The sequence below is a fragment of the Parambassis ranga genome, chromosome 24 (genome assembly GCF_900634625.1).
Source record: "Parambassis ranga chromosome 24, fParRan2.1, whole genome shotgun sequence".
NCBI lineage: Eukaryota > Metazoa > Chordata > Actinopteri > Ambassidae > Parambassis > Parambassis ranga.
In genome coordinates, this window is record NC_041043.1 from 12,236,882 (window position 1) to 12,253,870 (window position 16,989).

Here is a 16,989-nt window from a genome sequence, read left to right on the forward strand (position 1 = left end):
AGCTTGTACTTGAACTTACAGTCAGGTGAAACAATGTTATATGGGACAAGCAAAGGGTTCTTTTTTGTCTCACTGTATACTTTAACCACACCTTTAGGAACAGTAACTGTTTAAATTATTTACTCAACACAAATATGAGTAAAAAACGGAATATTATGTGTATGTGCAAATGCGCTGACTGTTACAAATGCAGGCTTTTAGAGTACCGGTACATTGCATATTGGTCCATTTCTTCTTGGTGGAATTGTTAAACGTGTGTTTAGGGTTATTTTCCTCTAAAGCCTTTCTACAGGTTATTCTTATTTTTACATTAAGCTCTATGAATCAAGTCCAAAGGGATCTTTCATGCAGGAGCTCTGAGATATTTCTGAAGTATATACAAGTGTACAAAATAAGTTAATGTTCTTAAACTGCACTTCTGCATGATAGCCTTATATTTGGTTGTGTTGATCTACTTCCATATGCTTTACATACTGCTACAGGCCTAATAAAGGCCCTGATAAATAAACTGTATATGAGTCAAATTGAGCAAAATGTGTGTATGTTAATAACTAAATGAAAATTGTCACGAAGAGTCTCCAACTTGGTGTGGAAGGGTAGTTGTCACTGGGCCGCCGTTGCTGGTTGGTTTGTCTTTGCCTTTCATGAAAAATGTTAGCAGCTCGCCTTTTCCTTTGACAAATATGGGCCCTCTTCGTATAAAGCGGAACCCGTACTCCTTCAGGATGTCGTAACAGTCCTCCACCACCTGAGAGGGAACAGAGACATAGTGGTAAAAGTGAGCAGAAGTCAGAAATGTTGTGTGTGTGTGTTGCTGCTCTACCTGGATGTTTCCCATTACTCCAGTTGACTCCATTCTGCTGGCCACATTGACTGTGTTGCCCCAGATGTCATAGTGAGGCTTACGAGCGCCGATCACTCCAGCCAGAACTCCTCCTTTATTAAGACCTGAGCGATAGACAAAGAAACATGAATGCATGTGCAAACAGACAGACAGGCACACACCCACAGACACACACACTGACCGATTCGGAGCATGAAGTTGTTGAAGGACTGCTTGTTGAGGTTGTTGAGCGTGACTTTCATAGCCAAAGCAAAGTCTGCTAGGTCAGAGAGGTGCTGCCAGCGCTCTACCAGTGACTGGTCCTCTAGCTGTGGAAAACCAGCGTGTAACTTCTACACATTTACAGTACTGTCAATTAATATGTTGTAACAAGTGAGATACTGTTTTAAAACCCTACCTTTCGATTGCTGTATCCATTAGTGTTGCTCTCTGGTGTGAGTCCCGAGGCAGCCATGTATGTGCTTCCTATTGTCTTGATCTTAGTGATAAACCTGAACTCCTCCCTGTCTAATAACTGTTAAAGAAAGTTGACACTGATTAGTCTTTATTTAAAGGTAGGGTAGGAGATTTCATTCTGATGCACGTTTTGTTAAATTAGTGTAACTTTTCTTTACAATCCGATAGCAACCGATTAGTTCGGCAGTTTCGCATTAAAACGAAGAATATGAATCATCTGTGGAAGCTATAAAACGCTAAAAACATCAGCCAATCCTCCGGGTGGACCCTGCGCGGAGTATTGGCTGGTTGTCACTCTCTTCCTGCTCTGCGCGCACCAGAGAGGTACGTGCATGATGGCCGAAGTCACAGACTGGTTGGGAGGCGTGGCTTTGGGGTGAGCTCCGAGAGAAAGGGTCGTGTGTTTACTTTCAAAATCTGGCTGACTCTCACTGAGTTTTCAAAATCTCCTACCCTACCTTTAATATTTACAACCAACAATGCAAACGCTGCTAAAACTCACACTATCGAAGTCTGAGATGATCTCATTGAGAATCCTGAGACACTCCAGGCCTCCATTGTTGATGCCTTCTTCAGTGTAGAAATCAGAAAAGTTTGGGATGGAAGCAAACATCACACCGATTTCCTCATAGGACTGGCTGTACAGCTCCTAAAAATACACAACAATTCTTGTTTCTTATGGTTTTATGCTGCAAATTAATTTTCAATGCACAGATTACTAATGTGTCATTATGCACAACACCACAAGATGGCCCTGGTGACCTGCATTGTAAGATTGGTTCTAAGCGTCATCACAATGTTTGGTACACCATCTCCTCCATTCCTAACATTCCTCACTCACTCATGTACCTCGTCTCTCTTCTTAGAGCCCAGGAAGTGTTTAGCCACATGCTCCGGCAGCATGTTGGTGACCAGCGCTTCGTTCCACCGCCTCATCTCAAACACTTTCTCCTTCTGGTCGTGCACACCGACTTTCCACAGAAACATCTTCCTAGACTGACGCTCCAACTGCACACACACACACACACACACACATATTAGATTGAATGAAAGTCATTTAAGAAAAAAAGGTACTGACATTCAAGGCTGTGATCAGTTAAGTGTGACACAATAGAGACTCACATGGCGAGCGAAGAAGTAAAAGCCAATCATCATGACAATAATCATCATGGTCATGAGGTACTTGGAGGGAACTATGGATGTTCTGGAAACAAAGAGAGAGAGCACTAAAGATCTGACAGCACATCTACCAGGCCTTCATGCATTCGCTAGAACAGTCTGAAGGGTTTTAACCTGAGGATGGTGAATGTTAAGGGACAGTGCTTCTTCTTACAGCATAGTGAATAAGTGGACTGCTGAGTTTAAACATGGCAAAGAGCTCATCAAATCACAGAACACAGGAGCCAAAATGACCAAGCTTCCTGGGTCTTTAGGCTTAATGAGAAGTGGAATCTACATTACATGTCAAAATATGATCTGATATTTTGGAGTCAGGTGCTACGACATTTTTACAGCAATTTGTCACCAGTTTGTTGAGGATCTTACAAACAGCAGATTCTACACAATGCAAAACACCCAGAACCACCTCCGTTTATTGTGATGCAACTACATGGAAAACAGCTCAAGCTCGCCCATTATGCTGATTTCTTGAGCCAGTTAGGGGTGGACTATAAAGAGGACTTAGTGTTGGCAAGGACATAAGTGGAGTGCTCTACCACTAGAACAACATTTCAGCCCACAACTCCACAGTGGTGAGGGCTGCCACCCAGGAATGTGGATTTGAGCTCATCAACATCCATCTGTTCGACTTTCTTGGAACCCTTTCAAATACGGGATGAAGATGAAGCTCTTAGGTCACAATTTAGACAATAAAAATGATGTCCTTGCTGCTGAGAGCCACATTGAGGAGGTTCAAGACACCAGCTACTGAGAATATACAACTGATGGACTAAGAGTGTAAATGTAGGAGAGATCTATGCCATTTTAACAATTTCCTTACCTGTAGGAGGCGAACTGTATGTAGTCATACAGATCATAAATGTCCCGCCAGCTGTAGATATTGACGGCCCCAGTTGCTGTGACAACCAAGATCATGAGGCCCAGTTTGATGAGGTGGCTGACCTGCACCAACATGGCGGTCGCAATGAGAGCCATCACAGCCATGAAGCTGTAGTGCTTTGGATTCTCCGCGCAACCTCGGTCACCCAGTGACTCCAACATGGGGCCAGAGGTGCTGTTGAAGATCCGAAGGGATGGTGGAACACAACTTAACTGCAACATCAGAAAATAAAGCCATAAGAGGAGTAAAAATGGTTACAAGAGCAGACACCAGACTAGTAAATTATCCTTTGTTGTTTTCATTTTTGTCAACCTGTGACTGTTGCCTAGATATCACAGCCATGATGGTGAAATGAATGGTTATTTTAGACCTCAAAGGCAGCAGTGTGTGTAGCATTCTGCTCCTGTGGGGCTCTGACAAATGAGCTAGCAGGCAGCAAGACAGTCAACTAATGGACTCCAGTGGGAATGGGTAGTCAGACACATAAAAGGCAGTGATAGTTTGATGAGGACAAAGTGGAAACACTCTAATGGAAAGATGAACACACACCCACACACACACAGGAAATTAAGTGTATGTTTTTTCGCTAACATGGTTTATTTTTACGGTCATACCATGTCAGCGATCACAGCCATGGTTAGAACAAATATGGCTGCCATGGCCCATGTGTTTCTTGCCCAGCGAGTGCGATCAATCCACATGGAGAAGGACACCAACTTCTTGGAGAACATCTGTGACAAGCAAACAATCACTGAACATACAATCTATGTATATTATGTAACCATTCATCACAAGCACAAATAGTCTCACCCTGGGGAAGATGGCAGCCAGGGAGCACACTGTGAGGATCAGCAACAATACCTGTCCTACTGCAAAAGTCACATAGTTCACAACCAACCTGGAACAAGAGCATGCTTATTCAACAAGGGGCCTTATTATGATGTGACCATCAGGTGTCACATTAATGACAAAAAGTATGCTATAGGACAACTCACAGTGGATCTATAAACACCTCCATTGCTGTGATGAAAAACAGCACTATAATGCAGCAGCAGAAAGCTGCTCCGCTTCGCTTCTCCTTCTCTGAGGAGTAATGCTCCTCTAACTTTCCATCCACAAAACGCAGAGAAATGGGGTTGATCTGGTTATCCTTCATTCTGTTATAGAAGTGAGACATAACAGTAAAAGGAGAGAACTATTTGGAGCATGGGGACAAAAGAAAGATATGCTTGGCATGTGAAACAGACTGCTCTGCTCCTCTTTCCTCTTACATTTGCTGACTCTCTCTTTCCAGCAACTCCTGCTGCAGTCGTGTGTTGATCACTTGTTCCTCAACTGCCTTATTCCTCTGAACAGCAACAGATAAGAATAAGTGCACTTGGAAGATATTTATATTCATGACAACTTGTGTGTGTACTCGGTGATCTGTGTCTGCGTCAGACAGCTTATACTGTACTTTTTTATCATACTCTACCTCCTGTCTGGACTCAGTGGGTGTGGACTGGTGTGGAACTGTGTTCCCATTGGTCGCTGTAGTGTTGATCAGCTGGTTTGAGCTTCTGCTGGTCAATGCGGGAGGTGCCTGAGAGAGCAAGAGGCAGAGAAACTTCTGTTAATGTGAAAAAAAAAAAAAATTTTCATTTGATTCATCTGCTATGCAAAGGTTTGCACGTTAGGTAAATTGGCAACATAGGGTTTGTCACATGGAAGTATCTGAGAAGTAACTTTGGACTGCTAACCTATCCACCTCTAGGAGAGCACAACAGGGGAAACTAATGGATGAAGAAAGGTACAAACCACTCACATTTCCATTGAGAACTTTGGGCTTGTCTTTAGCTACTAGAACCAACCAAGTCTCGATGCCTTTCTCGAGCAGGTACTCGCACCTCTCTCCACCATTCCCCTCCTCCAGATCAAATTCTCCATGCAGACTGTCCTTGGTGGTCTGAGAGATATGGACTCTCCTGTGTAGTAAACACATGACTCTTATGACTGATCTATGAAACAAGTAAGTGTGAGCAGTGTTTTCCTACCCAGGAATGCCTCCAGATTCCATTTTATTGGCCAAAGTGACATCTGTGGACCAAACATCAAACTGCCAGCGTTTCTGGCCAAGTACTCCTCCGAGGACGGTGCCGGTGTGAACTCCCACACGCATGTCCACCTCTGTTTGGGTCTTTTCTCGCACATACCTGGACCAGAAGGATGGAAAGCAGTCCTCCACATGCACTGATTGAATGTTTTTCTTTTCATGCACATAAAATACCTTCTCCTCGCCCTAGCATGTAAGTTAAAACCACAACTTACGAAATTGCCTCCACCATGGCCAGGCCCATCATTATGGAACAGGCAGCATGATCTTCTCTAAAGTCAGGAAGACCACAGATGCAATAGTAACAGTCTCCGAGAATCTTAATTCTCAGTTGATGATGTTCCTGTAAAATGGAGCCAGATGTGTTGACTTAAAATGCAAAGCAAAAATATTGTACTGAAGTAAAGCATGTGAGGAAAAACGTACTGCTGCCAGTTTGTCGAAGCGAGCAAACAGTTCATTTAGCAGCTTTACGAGCTCCTGGGCACTGCAGGCTGAGGACAGCTGGGTGAAGCCTACAATATCTGCAAACAGGATACTGTAACAAAAGTGCAGGTGTTACCACATGCATACATATAGCAACAATGACAATAAAAAAAATCAGTGATCCTGACCTGACGTTTTCATGCCGGTACATGTACATGGTGTTGAACTGCTGTTGCTGCTGCACTTCCTTCTGATTGGCCTGGTTTTTCATGCCTTGTAGCATCTCATCGGCGATGTGTTTGGGCAGGATGGACAGTAATAACTCCTCCTACATGGAGACACAGTAACAAGAAGGTGTGAACCCTGCCATAGGGAATCAGCTGTTCCTGGTACCTGACCAAAGTTGTCCTAGTGGGCTTGTTCTACATCGTCTGTTGAAAAGGCGCTGTGGGAACTCGATGCTTCCTTCTGTCTCTGTGCATGCATCCTTGACTTTCCGCCATCTTTCCCACCCCTCTTTAAACAACTCTCAAGAGGCGGCTGTCTTTGTTTTGCAAGTGTGACTGCAGTTAAAAACAAAGGTATCAAACAAATAGCGTGGGGACCTGTTGCAGTTTATTCACAGCTTTATCAATGCAAGCAGCTTTTTGTTTATCACACATGATCTGTAATAGTAAATACCAGTGAATTCATACTGAAAAACAGCAGAGTAGATCAAAATAGCAAGCCTAAAATGAAAAACGGCAGCATGATGTGAGGTTAAAATAGAAGAAAATCAATAAAGGAGTAATGTTATTAATGTATGTGATGGTTGTCAAAGAGCTAAGGTGACAGAAGGTTACTGTGTTAGGTCCCAGACGGTGGCTCTCCTGCTGAAAACAACTCTCTCTAATCAACCTATTAGCACTGAGCTGAGCAAAACACACAGTAATTAGGCAGCACAGGGTGTTCGAATGTGTGTGTGTGTTAGCACAAAATGAGAAAACGCATGATCTCATTAAGGAAACAATGTGTAACAAAGTCGTACCTGCTGGGTACTTTGCTCCTCAAGTGTCAGCTTGACCTCCAGCGACTGACGAGCTTCCAGAAATGCTGTCCTGTATTTTCTGTCTGCCATGTAGTACGACATGACGCCCACCATGACCGCACACAGGTACAGCATCACATTGGCAAATAGCTGAATGGCATTCAGAAGAAAGGGTGTGTGCCAGGTTACAGGGGAAAACTTTCAGATTTAATGAAAAAAAGGTCACTTTTAACTCAATTAGATGGATTCAAAGAAATGATATGGTGTGTTATGGGCAGAATGAAATTCTAAAAATAGGAAGATGTAAAAATGACTGCTCTCTACTTACAGTAAACAAAGAGAATAAGTGATTTGTTGCATTTTGATTTTGTGTTATGTTATGTATATGCACAGAACTGTCCTTTCACAATAAAAGCTTGTTGTTGTTATGATTTCATTGTGCTCGCTGGCTTATTATCAAACTTGGCTGACTGGTAAATGCACCTTTAAGACCTTTCGGAAGCATTGTTTACTCAAAACCCATTGGTACTAGTACAAGGTATGCAATATAGGTATGCAGGTATACAATATGATGAGAATATTGAGATCTTGGGGCAACCAAGGGAGATGGGGCCATATTTACCTGTCTCACCAGCATGGGCCCCTGCAGGTTATTCCCAAACCTTTGAGCCACAGTGACCCCCAGGACCAGAGTGTGTATCCCACAGGAGAGGGCAGAGAGCAGTATGAGGGGCACCAGGTTCACCGGTAGAGTCAGAAAGCTGGAGAACGTGAAGAAAGCCTGCCAGCCCACAGAGTTACTCGCGTGGGAGAACTGTTCGTAGTTCAGTCCCATGTAGCATAAGACGTGCACGGTGACCATCAGCCACAGGATGTACGGCACTGCCAAACGTGACACAGGTGATGCCGGGAGCTTCTTCAAATAGCACAACACGTAAAGCGCAATATCCGCAGCCAAACCCACCGCCGCGACCACCACCATTGCCACCTTGTCCTGCGTGTACACTACTGCACACATAATGATGATGAAGCTGTTGAAGAGAGCGGCAAATATCACCAACACCAGCAGATTTTCTTGTCTCTGCCGGCGGGAGTAGTTCTGGTAAAGTCTTTCCAAAGACTCGGGCGTAAAGGCGAGGCGCACAGCGCGCGGAGCGCAGCTGCAGCAGCTGGACTGGAGCACGGTCACTTCACGTCTCCGACCCGTGTCGTGCTCACCGGGAACCTGCACAGAATACTCCACAGAGTACTCTGCAGACTGATCCGTGTCTGTTGTGGGTATCCGGTTCAGAGACATGCTTAATTAAGGTTTGAGTAATACTGTATTAGAACACTATCGATGAAGTCCACGGAGAAGTTTATCACATCACTGATGATAATCACATCATCAAGGTTTTAATAGTGCAAAAAAATCCTTCCAAAGAGGAAAAAAAACATGACACGGCTGAAGATAATTCCATTCCTGCATGACCAGCTGTCACTTCCAACTTTTTGTATCCACCATGTACAGTCTCTTACCTTTCATTCTTTCCAGCGCCATAAACTTCTTACATATTCTCAGAGCCAATCCTCTCCAGGCTGCAGCTTAAGTCCTGATCTCTGCGATGATTCACATGTAAATATCCATTTATATGCAAGAAAACTCCACATAAACAAGGACAACATATGTTGTTATCATAATCTGTATTACTTTCAGTCATGTTGGTGTATAGTAAACAGAATCAAGGCTCTTCTGATATCATTCTCTGCTTCTTCCCCCTCCCACTGCCCCCTCCTTGTTCCTAAACAGCAGATCCTCTGTTACTGTTGCTAAGATGAAACCATGTCTTGGGAAATGTGGCAATGATGCCGTGAAGAGCTGACAAAAAAGGGCAAAAAAGGGGGAACAGTAAAGCAAACAACTGGCTGCTTCTTTATTTTACAACATTTTAAAACATGCAGGGTTGTATTTTCTTTGAACAGAATTTGTTTTAAACCTCACTGTGTTTTGGTTCACTTTGACACATTAACGACCTGCGAACTGATACAAACTCCATCGTCTTTCAGTCTCTGTGTGTGTTTGTTGCCGGTGCTGATTTTCCTATCATCCCACTCAGAACACTTCCTAAGGCCAACAATATGGCCACTACAACTCCCACAGTCCCAAGAGTCCCCAGAGCTGCTGTGCCTAACGTCGCTGCCCCGAGAGCCCCGGCTCCAATAGGTGCTGCTGCTGCGGAGACAGTCTCCATGCCAATTCCTTTAATTAGTTCTGTTCCTGTAAGGAGGCCCCTTTGCAGATTCACCTGAGTGTGAAAAGGGCTCTTTGGTGCACCTAGAATAAATGCTCCAACAGCAACAAGGATGACTGTCATAAGTCCTGACGTTGTCACCAGAGCTGCTTTCAGTGCGACACCTTTCATGGCCACAACAGCACTGACAGCAACTGAACCCAATACTGCTAGAGTTGTGTTTCTAGACCCGAAGGCCTGTTTTGCCGCAACGCTTGCAGCTCCGAGTGCCACCCCTGCAGCCGTAGCTGCCCCTAATGTCCCCCCTGTGCTGCTTCTCACCCCCAGAGAGGAGCTCCACTGCAGAATGGTTCTCAAAGCCACAGATGATATCACAGCTGCTCCCAGAGCTACATTTCCAGCTACCTTTCCAGCCACCTCTGGCCCCAGCCCGACCATGGCCACCGTTCCTAGGCCAGCTCCAAGCAGCGCTGCTGACAGAAACACCACCCACAGGACTGACTGTAGCATCAAAATCACCTCTGCTTCCGAGCCTTCTCCTGCCTCACCGGCTCCTAAACCCACAAAAAATCCCATAATTCCCACAAAAACGGAGTAAAAAAAGATCCTCTCCAACAATTTGCACTCAGTTTTAGGTTTGGGTCTTCGTGCCAAACTGTCTGTCAGAGTCTTTCGAAGGGCATAGAGGACAGAAATGGTCAGTACCATGCAGAACAATCCAATCATGGCACCCATCCTTCCGTACACAACACTGAGGTACAGAGTGGTGAAGATGATTAACAGAGCTGTGGTCAGGTCATTAATATTAGAGTAGGAGTAGACAATAATGACCAGAACGCCTTGAGCTCCGATGTAGATCCACGTTGGAAGGGTCCCAGCTAAGACTCCAGTGGTGACAGCACCCACCACAACAGAGGCTCCAGCTGTGACGCCTGTTAACCACAGCACCCTCACTCCTGCTTTAGTCAACGCCTTCATCAGCATGGCAGCAAGGAGGAAACCACTTCCAAGAGATAAAAGTGCTGAAGTGAACACCAGGCATGCTGTCACCACAGCAACACCCGTAGAACCAGCCCGTCCTGCAGACTGAGTGGCGGCCTTCAGCAGGAGGCCGTCTTCAGTCAGAGTGGGCTCAGCTGCAAATAACACAGCTTCTCCGAAGGCAAAACCTGCAGCTGCACCTCCCAGGATCATCTTCACCATTCCAAAGACACCTGAAGACACAAGCATTTCGGTCAGAAGAAAAATATATCCATAAAGGCCAAATTTCTTTTTTTTTCATGTGATACACTTTGTTCCCACAAGCACATAACAATGATGTATAGACCTAAAGCATGACATTTCATACGTTTGCATGAAGAGAAACACCTCTCCGAAGCAGCCAATTTATGCTCTATATACATGTATTAGCAGCCCTACAGTGAACTGGCTACAAGCTGCAATTAATTGTACAGTAATGCAGTCTAAAGGTTATCACTTTTTAATTTTTTGAAAGAGAGGCAGACTTTTTAATAATATTATTCACAGATCATGCTGTGACGTGTTACTGTCCCTTTAAGAAGAAAGTGAAAATGCACGGACTGAAACTTAAAACCAGGAAGTCTTGTTTTAACTACTGAAGAACAACAAACATTTCAACAGGCCGTCTCATCGTTATAAACCCTCTGACATTACAGCTCGTACTATGCAGAAAATGTTATTTAATATGCCCTGTATGCACTCTGGTTAAGTTTTTAAGTTATGATCATAGCAGCTCTGGGTCCTGTGTGCAGCTTTCAAATGGTGCGTTTACGTCCCTCATACGGCAGCAGCTCTTTGAATGAGCGATAATGTTTCTCATTTTTAGCTTGTCGTGTGCCTATTTTTAATTAATTTAATTTAACTTGTAATCTTAGAGACATCTTACCCCGGCTTGTGTCTGCCATGTCTGCCATGTCTGTACGCTGCGTAAACGGCGTAGACTGTACGTAAAGATGGATGACGTAGATCCTCCCATTCTGAACTCAAACCACGAGGTGGCGCCAGTGCCCCGACAGTTGCAGGCTAAATAATCCATCCACTTATATTTAGGGTTCATCAATAAATTACCAATTGGTTTACAATACAGGGACATATTAATTTATTTTTCAACAGTATTTTAGGATTATTTTGTATTTTTAATTGACTTTTAACATCAACATCCTTATTATTGATCTTACTGAGTTTATACAGTGATGGCAGTTCTTACTGACTTTGACCTCCAGTGTCCAGCCATTACTCGCAGCCACAGCACCAACTTAAGACACAGGGTGAGTCCAAACAGGGCCTAGTGCCCTCAGCTACAGAAGGAAACAGTATAAAGGAAGCCATCTTCAGAACTCTCTTAAATAGGCTTTTGTCTTGCACAACATTAATAACATGCCTAAATATATGACAATACTCCTCCTCTGACACACCAGATAGCAGGAAACACATCACTATTTTATGTTTATGTATATTTTTAGAAATATTTTAGTTTTTTTTCTCACTGAGACTGACCACAGCTCTTTGTACTACAGATTCAAGGACCAACCACTAGGTGAGTAGACCCGGGGCCCCAGGACAGCCCTGCACCCCGCAGAAGCCCGAGTTAAGTCTAGTCCAGTCGCTTCTGCCATGGACAGTGGTACACAAAATAGCTATCACAGTAGTGATAAAGGCAGCTTGTGAAGTTAGAGAACAGAAGGAGGAGAGAGAGAAAGAACAAAAGGAAAGAGAAGACACATATGTCTGTGGATGCTGTCATTCATCCAGGCCATAGTCATGTCCAAGATTTATAATCCAGGCTAGGATTGTTTTTTGAAGACATTGGGGAATCTGTGTTTTTATGTGCTCAGGACCTCTGTGGGTGGATCTTGCAGGAACTTACATGACTATGATCCCACTTGTTGGTTAATGGTCAGTTAATGACCAGAAACTGTGCCCGGGCCCTGTGCAGGACTAGTTAACAGCCCATTGTTAGCGGATTCCTCAGCAATCCTCCTCTGTTTAGAGAGGGTTTTTCCAATTTCACATAGATGGTTTCTTTGACTCCTCTTTGAACCTGTTTTTGTCTCAGGGTGGAGCTGGCTTTAAACCCATGCAGCTCCACCCTGAGACAAAAACAGGTTCATCCCGAAGACAAAACTCCCACGTGCAGTGATTCAGCAAGAAAAGGTTTGTCAGCAGGATAGAAATCGATTGGTCTTCAGGATTTCTATCAAAAATCCGGATTAAGCTTGACATTGAAGTGCACATTGGCAAGAATATCAATCTGAATAATGATAAATAAACAGAACATAAAAGTATGGCGCAGTAATAGTGTGAAGAATCCACAGCGCCCGGTAGAAATATTTTATAAGATTAAATGTCGAGTTTTGGGATTCAATTAGAGGAAGAGAGCTTTTGTCGGCGGTCAGCCCCGGTGTGTTTGTCTGTTCTCGCTGCTTCCGGTTGTGTAGTCAGCTGACAGCTACGTGTCACGTGACTGACTGTTACTTCCTGTAAGATCACATGGGAGACATTTTTCCTCGCTCTCATTACGAGAGCAGTTTATCTTTATTTTAAGGGTTGTAGGCGGCGTGAAGACCGAAGTACAGACCTGAGGAGGCTGCTACATCTTTCAGCCTCACATCACCGACAACCGGCGGCCTCAGTGAGTTTATATTTTATTTACCGTTTTTGTTTCTGGATGTATGATAAGCAAACAAATGGCTGTGAAGCTTTTTGTAAATGTACTTCTAGACTGAAGTCTGTTTATGCACGTTTGTGGTCTAATATTATGTTTTTAACTCTAGAATATACTCTGCTGCTCAAGTCTACTGTCATTATATCTATAGTTTTGTAATAACAATGTCCTTTTGCACATGGTGTGGTGTAGATGGGGTTTTTTGAATCAGTCAGCTGACATTTCAAGATGATAGGACAGCAGAAGTCACCTGGCAGGTTGTGGATGAGCTCATCCCAGTTACACCCATCAACGTGACTCTCAGGAGGTTACAAGGGCCCGTAAACTATCTTGTAATCATTCAAAATCTCACAGGCTGGAAGTGTGGAGGTCGTGTTAGCTGTATATTACTTTTTTATTTTGCCTGTTGAAGCTGTAACGTTGTACTCTGCAGGAATGCGTTTGGCGGTGCTTGTTTTTGCATCCGTCCTCTCTGTCACCACCTTGGCGCTCGACAATGGACTGATGAGAACCCCTCCAATGGGCTGGTTGGCATGGGAACGATACAGATGTGATATCGACTGTGAGCATGATCCCAAAAATTGCATCAGGTCAGACCATATTACATGGATATTGCAAACAATATATAAGAGCAAATATGTGAGACAACTCTGTTCCTCCTGCAGTGAGAATCTGTTCATCGACATGGCGGACAGACTCTCAGAGGATGGCTGGAGGGAACTTGGCTACGTCTATGTGAACATAGATGATTGCTGGTCCTCCATGGAAAGAGACAAACAGGGACGGCTGCAGGCGGACCCCAAGAGGTACAGGGAATAACACACACACACTGTTCCTCTGTGCATACACTAAGCCTACAGGTCAATAAAAAACTGCTGAGGAAGGTGTGACAGTCATATGACTAACCCCATTCACTTTCATGCAGTGTCAGCACAGGTGTTAAAAAGACAATGATCTTTCCTTGGAAGATAGTTGAACCTATCCAGTCACCTCTGTGGAATACTGAAACTGAATGTGAATGTGGGGTTTCAGGTTTCCTGGAGGAATCCAGAAGCTGGCACGCTACATGCATGACCGAGGTCTGAAGCTGGGCATTTACGGAGACATGGGCACTCACACCTGTGGGGGCTACCCCGGAACCCCGCTGGACAAGATTGATATAGATGCCCAGACGTTCGCTGAGTGGGAGGTGGACATGTTTAAATATGACGGCTGTTACTCGAATGCCACGGAGCAGGAGATGGGTAGGAACTCGAGAACTTTAAGCATCTAGGTTTCACTGAGGTGTTGTTGATTTGATTCCTTGTTTCTGTCTCGGCCAGGTTACCCACTTATGTCAAAGGCTTTAAATGCTACAGGCCGTCCCATTGGCTACTCCTGCAGCTGGCCTGCCTACCAGGGCGGCCTGCCACCCAAGGTGCGATCAGCATGTCTCAGATTTTTACCATACATTTGATTTTTACCTGACTGGTTAACGTGTTTTATATCGTTATTAGGTAAATTACACTCAACTGGGTGAGATTTGCAACCTGTGGCGCAACTATGGCGACATCCAGGACTCCTGGGATAGTGTGCTGAACATTGTGGACTGGTTCTTTGAAAACCAGGAAGTTCTGATACCTGCAGCAGGACCTGGAAGGTGGAACGATCCTGACATGGTTTGTTTAACTATCTTAACATTTACATATTTACTATCTCAATGCACTGTGCTGTCTGTTACTAAAGCATCACAGGTGGATACTTATAAAATCATACGACACATAAAATTCCACAGTTTCATTTCCCTGTTTTGACCTTCACAGCTGATTATTGGTGACTTTGGTCTCAGTATGGAGCAGTCTCGTGCTCAGATGGCTCTGTGGGCGATTATGGCGGCTCCTCTCTTCATGTCCAATGACCTGCGCACCATCAGCAGTGGCGCCCGGAACATCTTACAGAACAAAATGGCCATCAGCATCAACCAGGACGTCCTGGGCATCCAAGGAAGACGCATCGTGAAGGTGAACCGGCTTCTTCGAGACAAAAATAATAATGAGAAGAATTGTCTTCACACTTTCTCACTCTTGTTTCTTTCTTTCAGGAGAAAAGTGGCATTGAGGTGTTTTGGCGCCCTCTGTCGAACAACGCAAGTGCGTTGGTGTTCTTCAGTCGCCGTACTGACATGCCGTACCGCTACCAGACCTCCCTCAGCAAACTCAACTACACCACAGGCAGCTACAAGGTATGTTTTCTAGAGACAGGTAGGGAATGCTGGACTTTTTGTGGCACAAATCTTTTTAGATTAGCTGTCATTTCTAACACAACATGCATCCAAACAATATTGATGCATTTACAAATGATCCACAGCATGTGCCAGATACGTCTTAAACACTGAAGACATATCTTTCAAATATAGCAAACCTGCCTTTATCACTTTGGTGTGCAAACTGCAAAGTTCATTTTTTATCTAAGTTGTACCCGCGTTTCCATGGTGACAGTGCTGTGTTTGACACATCTGTCCACCAAGTTATGTTTTTCTTTGCAGGTGCATTCTTAGCATTAACCAGTTTTCTTGTGTCTGCATTAAAACTCACAACAAAGGCACCAATTGTGAATTTGCTGGTAAACCGAAACAGTGGCCATCTTTTAAAAAAGAGATATGAGAGGTGTACGGTCCATTGGTGTCCACATGTATACAACCAAATCTACAAGAAATGTACCTTTTGAGAACAGAACAACATGTGGGTCTGCACGGACTATTGGAGCTTGTAAACACTGATGTACTGCGCATCAATGGAATAAGGATTCCGGATTATAACCTCAGCCCTCCAACAGTCGCAAAAAAGTTACAATTAAATGAATTATTAGAGGGCTTTAAAGTGCTTTACTGCCTTTTTTAAAAGCTGGATAATCACTTTTGTGTTTTATCTACCTTTTCTTAGATCTTTGATGTCTTCACTGACAAGACCACTGTGCTGAAAGACTCCACTAACTTCGTGGTGTCGGTCAACCCCACAGGTGCGGTCATGTGGTATGTGTCGGCACCGGGCAAACTAAACATCCGCCAGTTCTATAATGGTGGCAAACTGCGGGGATCAGCCTATGATGATGATGATGAGGGAAATGCCATTCCCCACATCTTCCTCTGATCGAACTCTTACCATCATATAATTAGTTACTGGTTCAGTCTGTGTGTCGGTTTTAATGAAACGTACGTTATGTGGTGCTGAACGTATTCGTCTTCAGCGCGGCTAACTTTTTAAGTGCCTGTTCCAGGTAATTACATTACCTTAATCTCAGGGGGGGGGGGTCAGCCATTTTCACCTCAACATTTACCTACCATTCACCTTCACATATCAATGAGTGACTGATTGATGATTTCAGCCAGCAAAACTTCTAGAACTATGACACCACATTCTCCACGTTTTTGTTTACATTAATTTTTAAAGAAGGTTTTGGTTGAATTGAAGTGAACTGTGAACCACCGTGTTCTGAATTTTTACTATTACATTTAAATCGTGTTTTATAAATGTCACAGTCTGTCAGACCTGGACATTGCACTGCATTATAGGAAAATTATTTAGAATATATGAAGAGTTTTTATAAGGAACGATTGTGCAAATTGTGTTTTTTTTTGTGTCTTCACTGAAGTAAATAATAATTTTCACTTTTCAATGAAGGTAACGTTTGTGTTTCGTTTTAATTCCACAGCAGAACTCGTAGAACACCGTGATTTAAAAGTGTTAGTGCGCCATAAAGTGTCCTTAACCCAAAAACCTGGCAACAAAGAACAATCCTGTTGAGTCTACATTAAAGAAAGCTGAGGTGCATGGGGTTCATACAAACATATGAAGGACTGTGGTGCATTTGCAGCAGCAGTGTGCTGCTGTTTTTTGCTTTACGCATCAGTTCATTAGAATTTGAGTGAGACCGTGTTTTCCTGAAAGAAGAACATCCTCTTTTCATTTCTATCTTTCACTTCTCACTTCTTAGTCGCCTGAAGTGACTTCCAAGACCACTCTACTCACAGTTCTGTTTTTATTAGAATATTTGCTGTGTTATACATAAATACATCCTTATTTATTAGTGTTTATTTATAAAATTTTAGTTTCAGTGTAATTTCATGGAGGTTAGCTTTGCAACAATTTGTTTTTCTGTGGTAACATCAACATCAAAACCTTATAGCTTCA

General features: G+C 43.6%; 3 protein-coding genes across 6 annotated transcripts; 1 reads left to right on the forward strand and 2 right to left on the reverse strand.

Moving 5' to 3' along the window:
• Nucleotides 1-229: 229 nt before the first annotated feature.
• On the reverse strand, nucleotides 230-8,221 carry LOC114428336 (adenylate cyclase type 3-like). Of its 2 annotated transcripts, none has more exons than XM_028396658.1 (20): nucleotides 7,527-8,221; nucleotides 6,905-7,054; nucleotides 6,066-6,205; nucleotides 5,878-5,989; nucleotides 5,667-5,794; nucleotides 5,393-5,551; nucleotides 5,164-5,323; nucleotides 4,816-4,941; nucleotides 4,631-4,707; nucleotides 4,355-4,516; nucleotides 4,170-4,257; nucleotides 3,974-4,090; nucleotides 3,300-3,571; nucleotides 2,423-2,504; nucleotides 2,150-2,308; nucleotides 1,803-1,949; nucleotides 1,242-1,358; nucleotides 1,026-1,152; nucleotides 824-948; nucleotides 230-748 (listed from the first exon to the last, which is right to left on the reverse strand). In XM_028396658.1, the coding sequence occupies exons 1-20, from the start codon at nucleotides 8,199-8,201 to the stop codon at nucleotides 566-568; spliced, it is 3,306 nt and encodes a 1,101-aa protein (XP_028252459.1). In that variant the 5' UTR covers nucleotides 8,202-8,221; the 3' UTR covers nucleotides 230-565. The 2 variants fall into 2 exon arrangements, with proteins under 2 accessions (XP_028252459.1, XP_028252460.1); XM_028396659.1 differs by having other exon boundaries at nucleotides 566-748; nucleotides 4,834-4,941; nucleotides 7,527-8,201.
• Nucleotides 8,222-8,788: 567 nt separating this feature from the next.
• LOC114428766 (uncharacterized) lies at nucleotides 8,789-11,076 on the reverse strand. The gene is made up of 2 exons (XM_028397444.1): nucleotides 11,042-11,076; nucleotides 8,789-10,349 (listed from the first exon to the last, which is right to left on the reverse strand). Exons 1-2 carry the CDS (start codon nucleotides 11,067-11,069, stop codon nucleotides 8,947-8,949), a joined length of 1,431 nt encoding a protein of 476 aa, XP_028253245.1. The 5' UTR covers nucleotides 11,070-11,076; the 3' UTR covers nucleotides 8,789-8,946.
• Nucleotides 11,077-12,635: 1,559 nt separating this feature from the next.
• LOC114428622 (alpha-N-acetylgalactosaminidase-like) lies at nucleotides 12,636-16,409 on the forward strand. 3 transcript variants are annotated; one of them, XM_028397199.1, is made up of 9 exons: nucleotides 12,636-12,787; nucleotides 13,254-13,410; nucleotides 13,486-13,626; nucleotides 13,853-14,064; nucleotides 14,143-14,237; nucleotides 14,317-14,478; nucleotides 14,623-14,820; nucleotides 14,901-15,041; nucleotides 15,742-16,409. In XM_028397199.1, exons 2-9 carry the CDS (start codon nucleotides 13,256-13,258, stop codon nucleotides 15,946-15,948), a joined length of 1,311 nt encoding a protein of 436 aa, XP_028253000.1. In that variant the 5' UTR covers nucleotides 12,636-12,787; nucleotides 13,254-13,255; the 3' UTR covers nucleotides 15,949-16,409. The 3 variants fall into 3 exon arrangements, with proteins under 3 accessions (XP_028253000.1, XP_028253001.1, XP_028253002.1); XM_028397200.1 differs by lacking the exon at nucleotides 12,636-12,787 and adding an exon at nucleotides 12,852-13,152; XM_028397201.1 differs by lacking the exon at nucleotides 12,636-12,787 and adding an exon at nucleotides 12,852-13,127.
• Nucleotides 16,410-16,989: the final 580 nt, after the last annotated feature.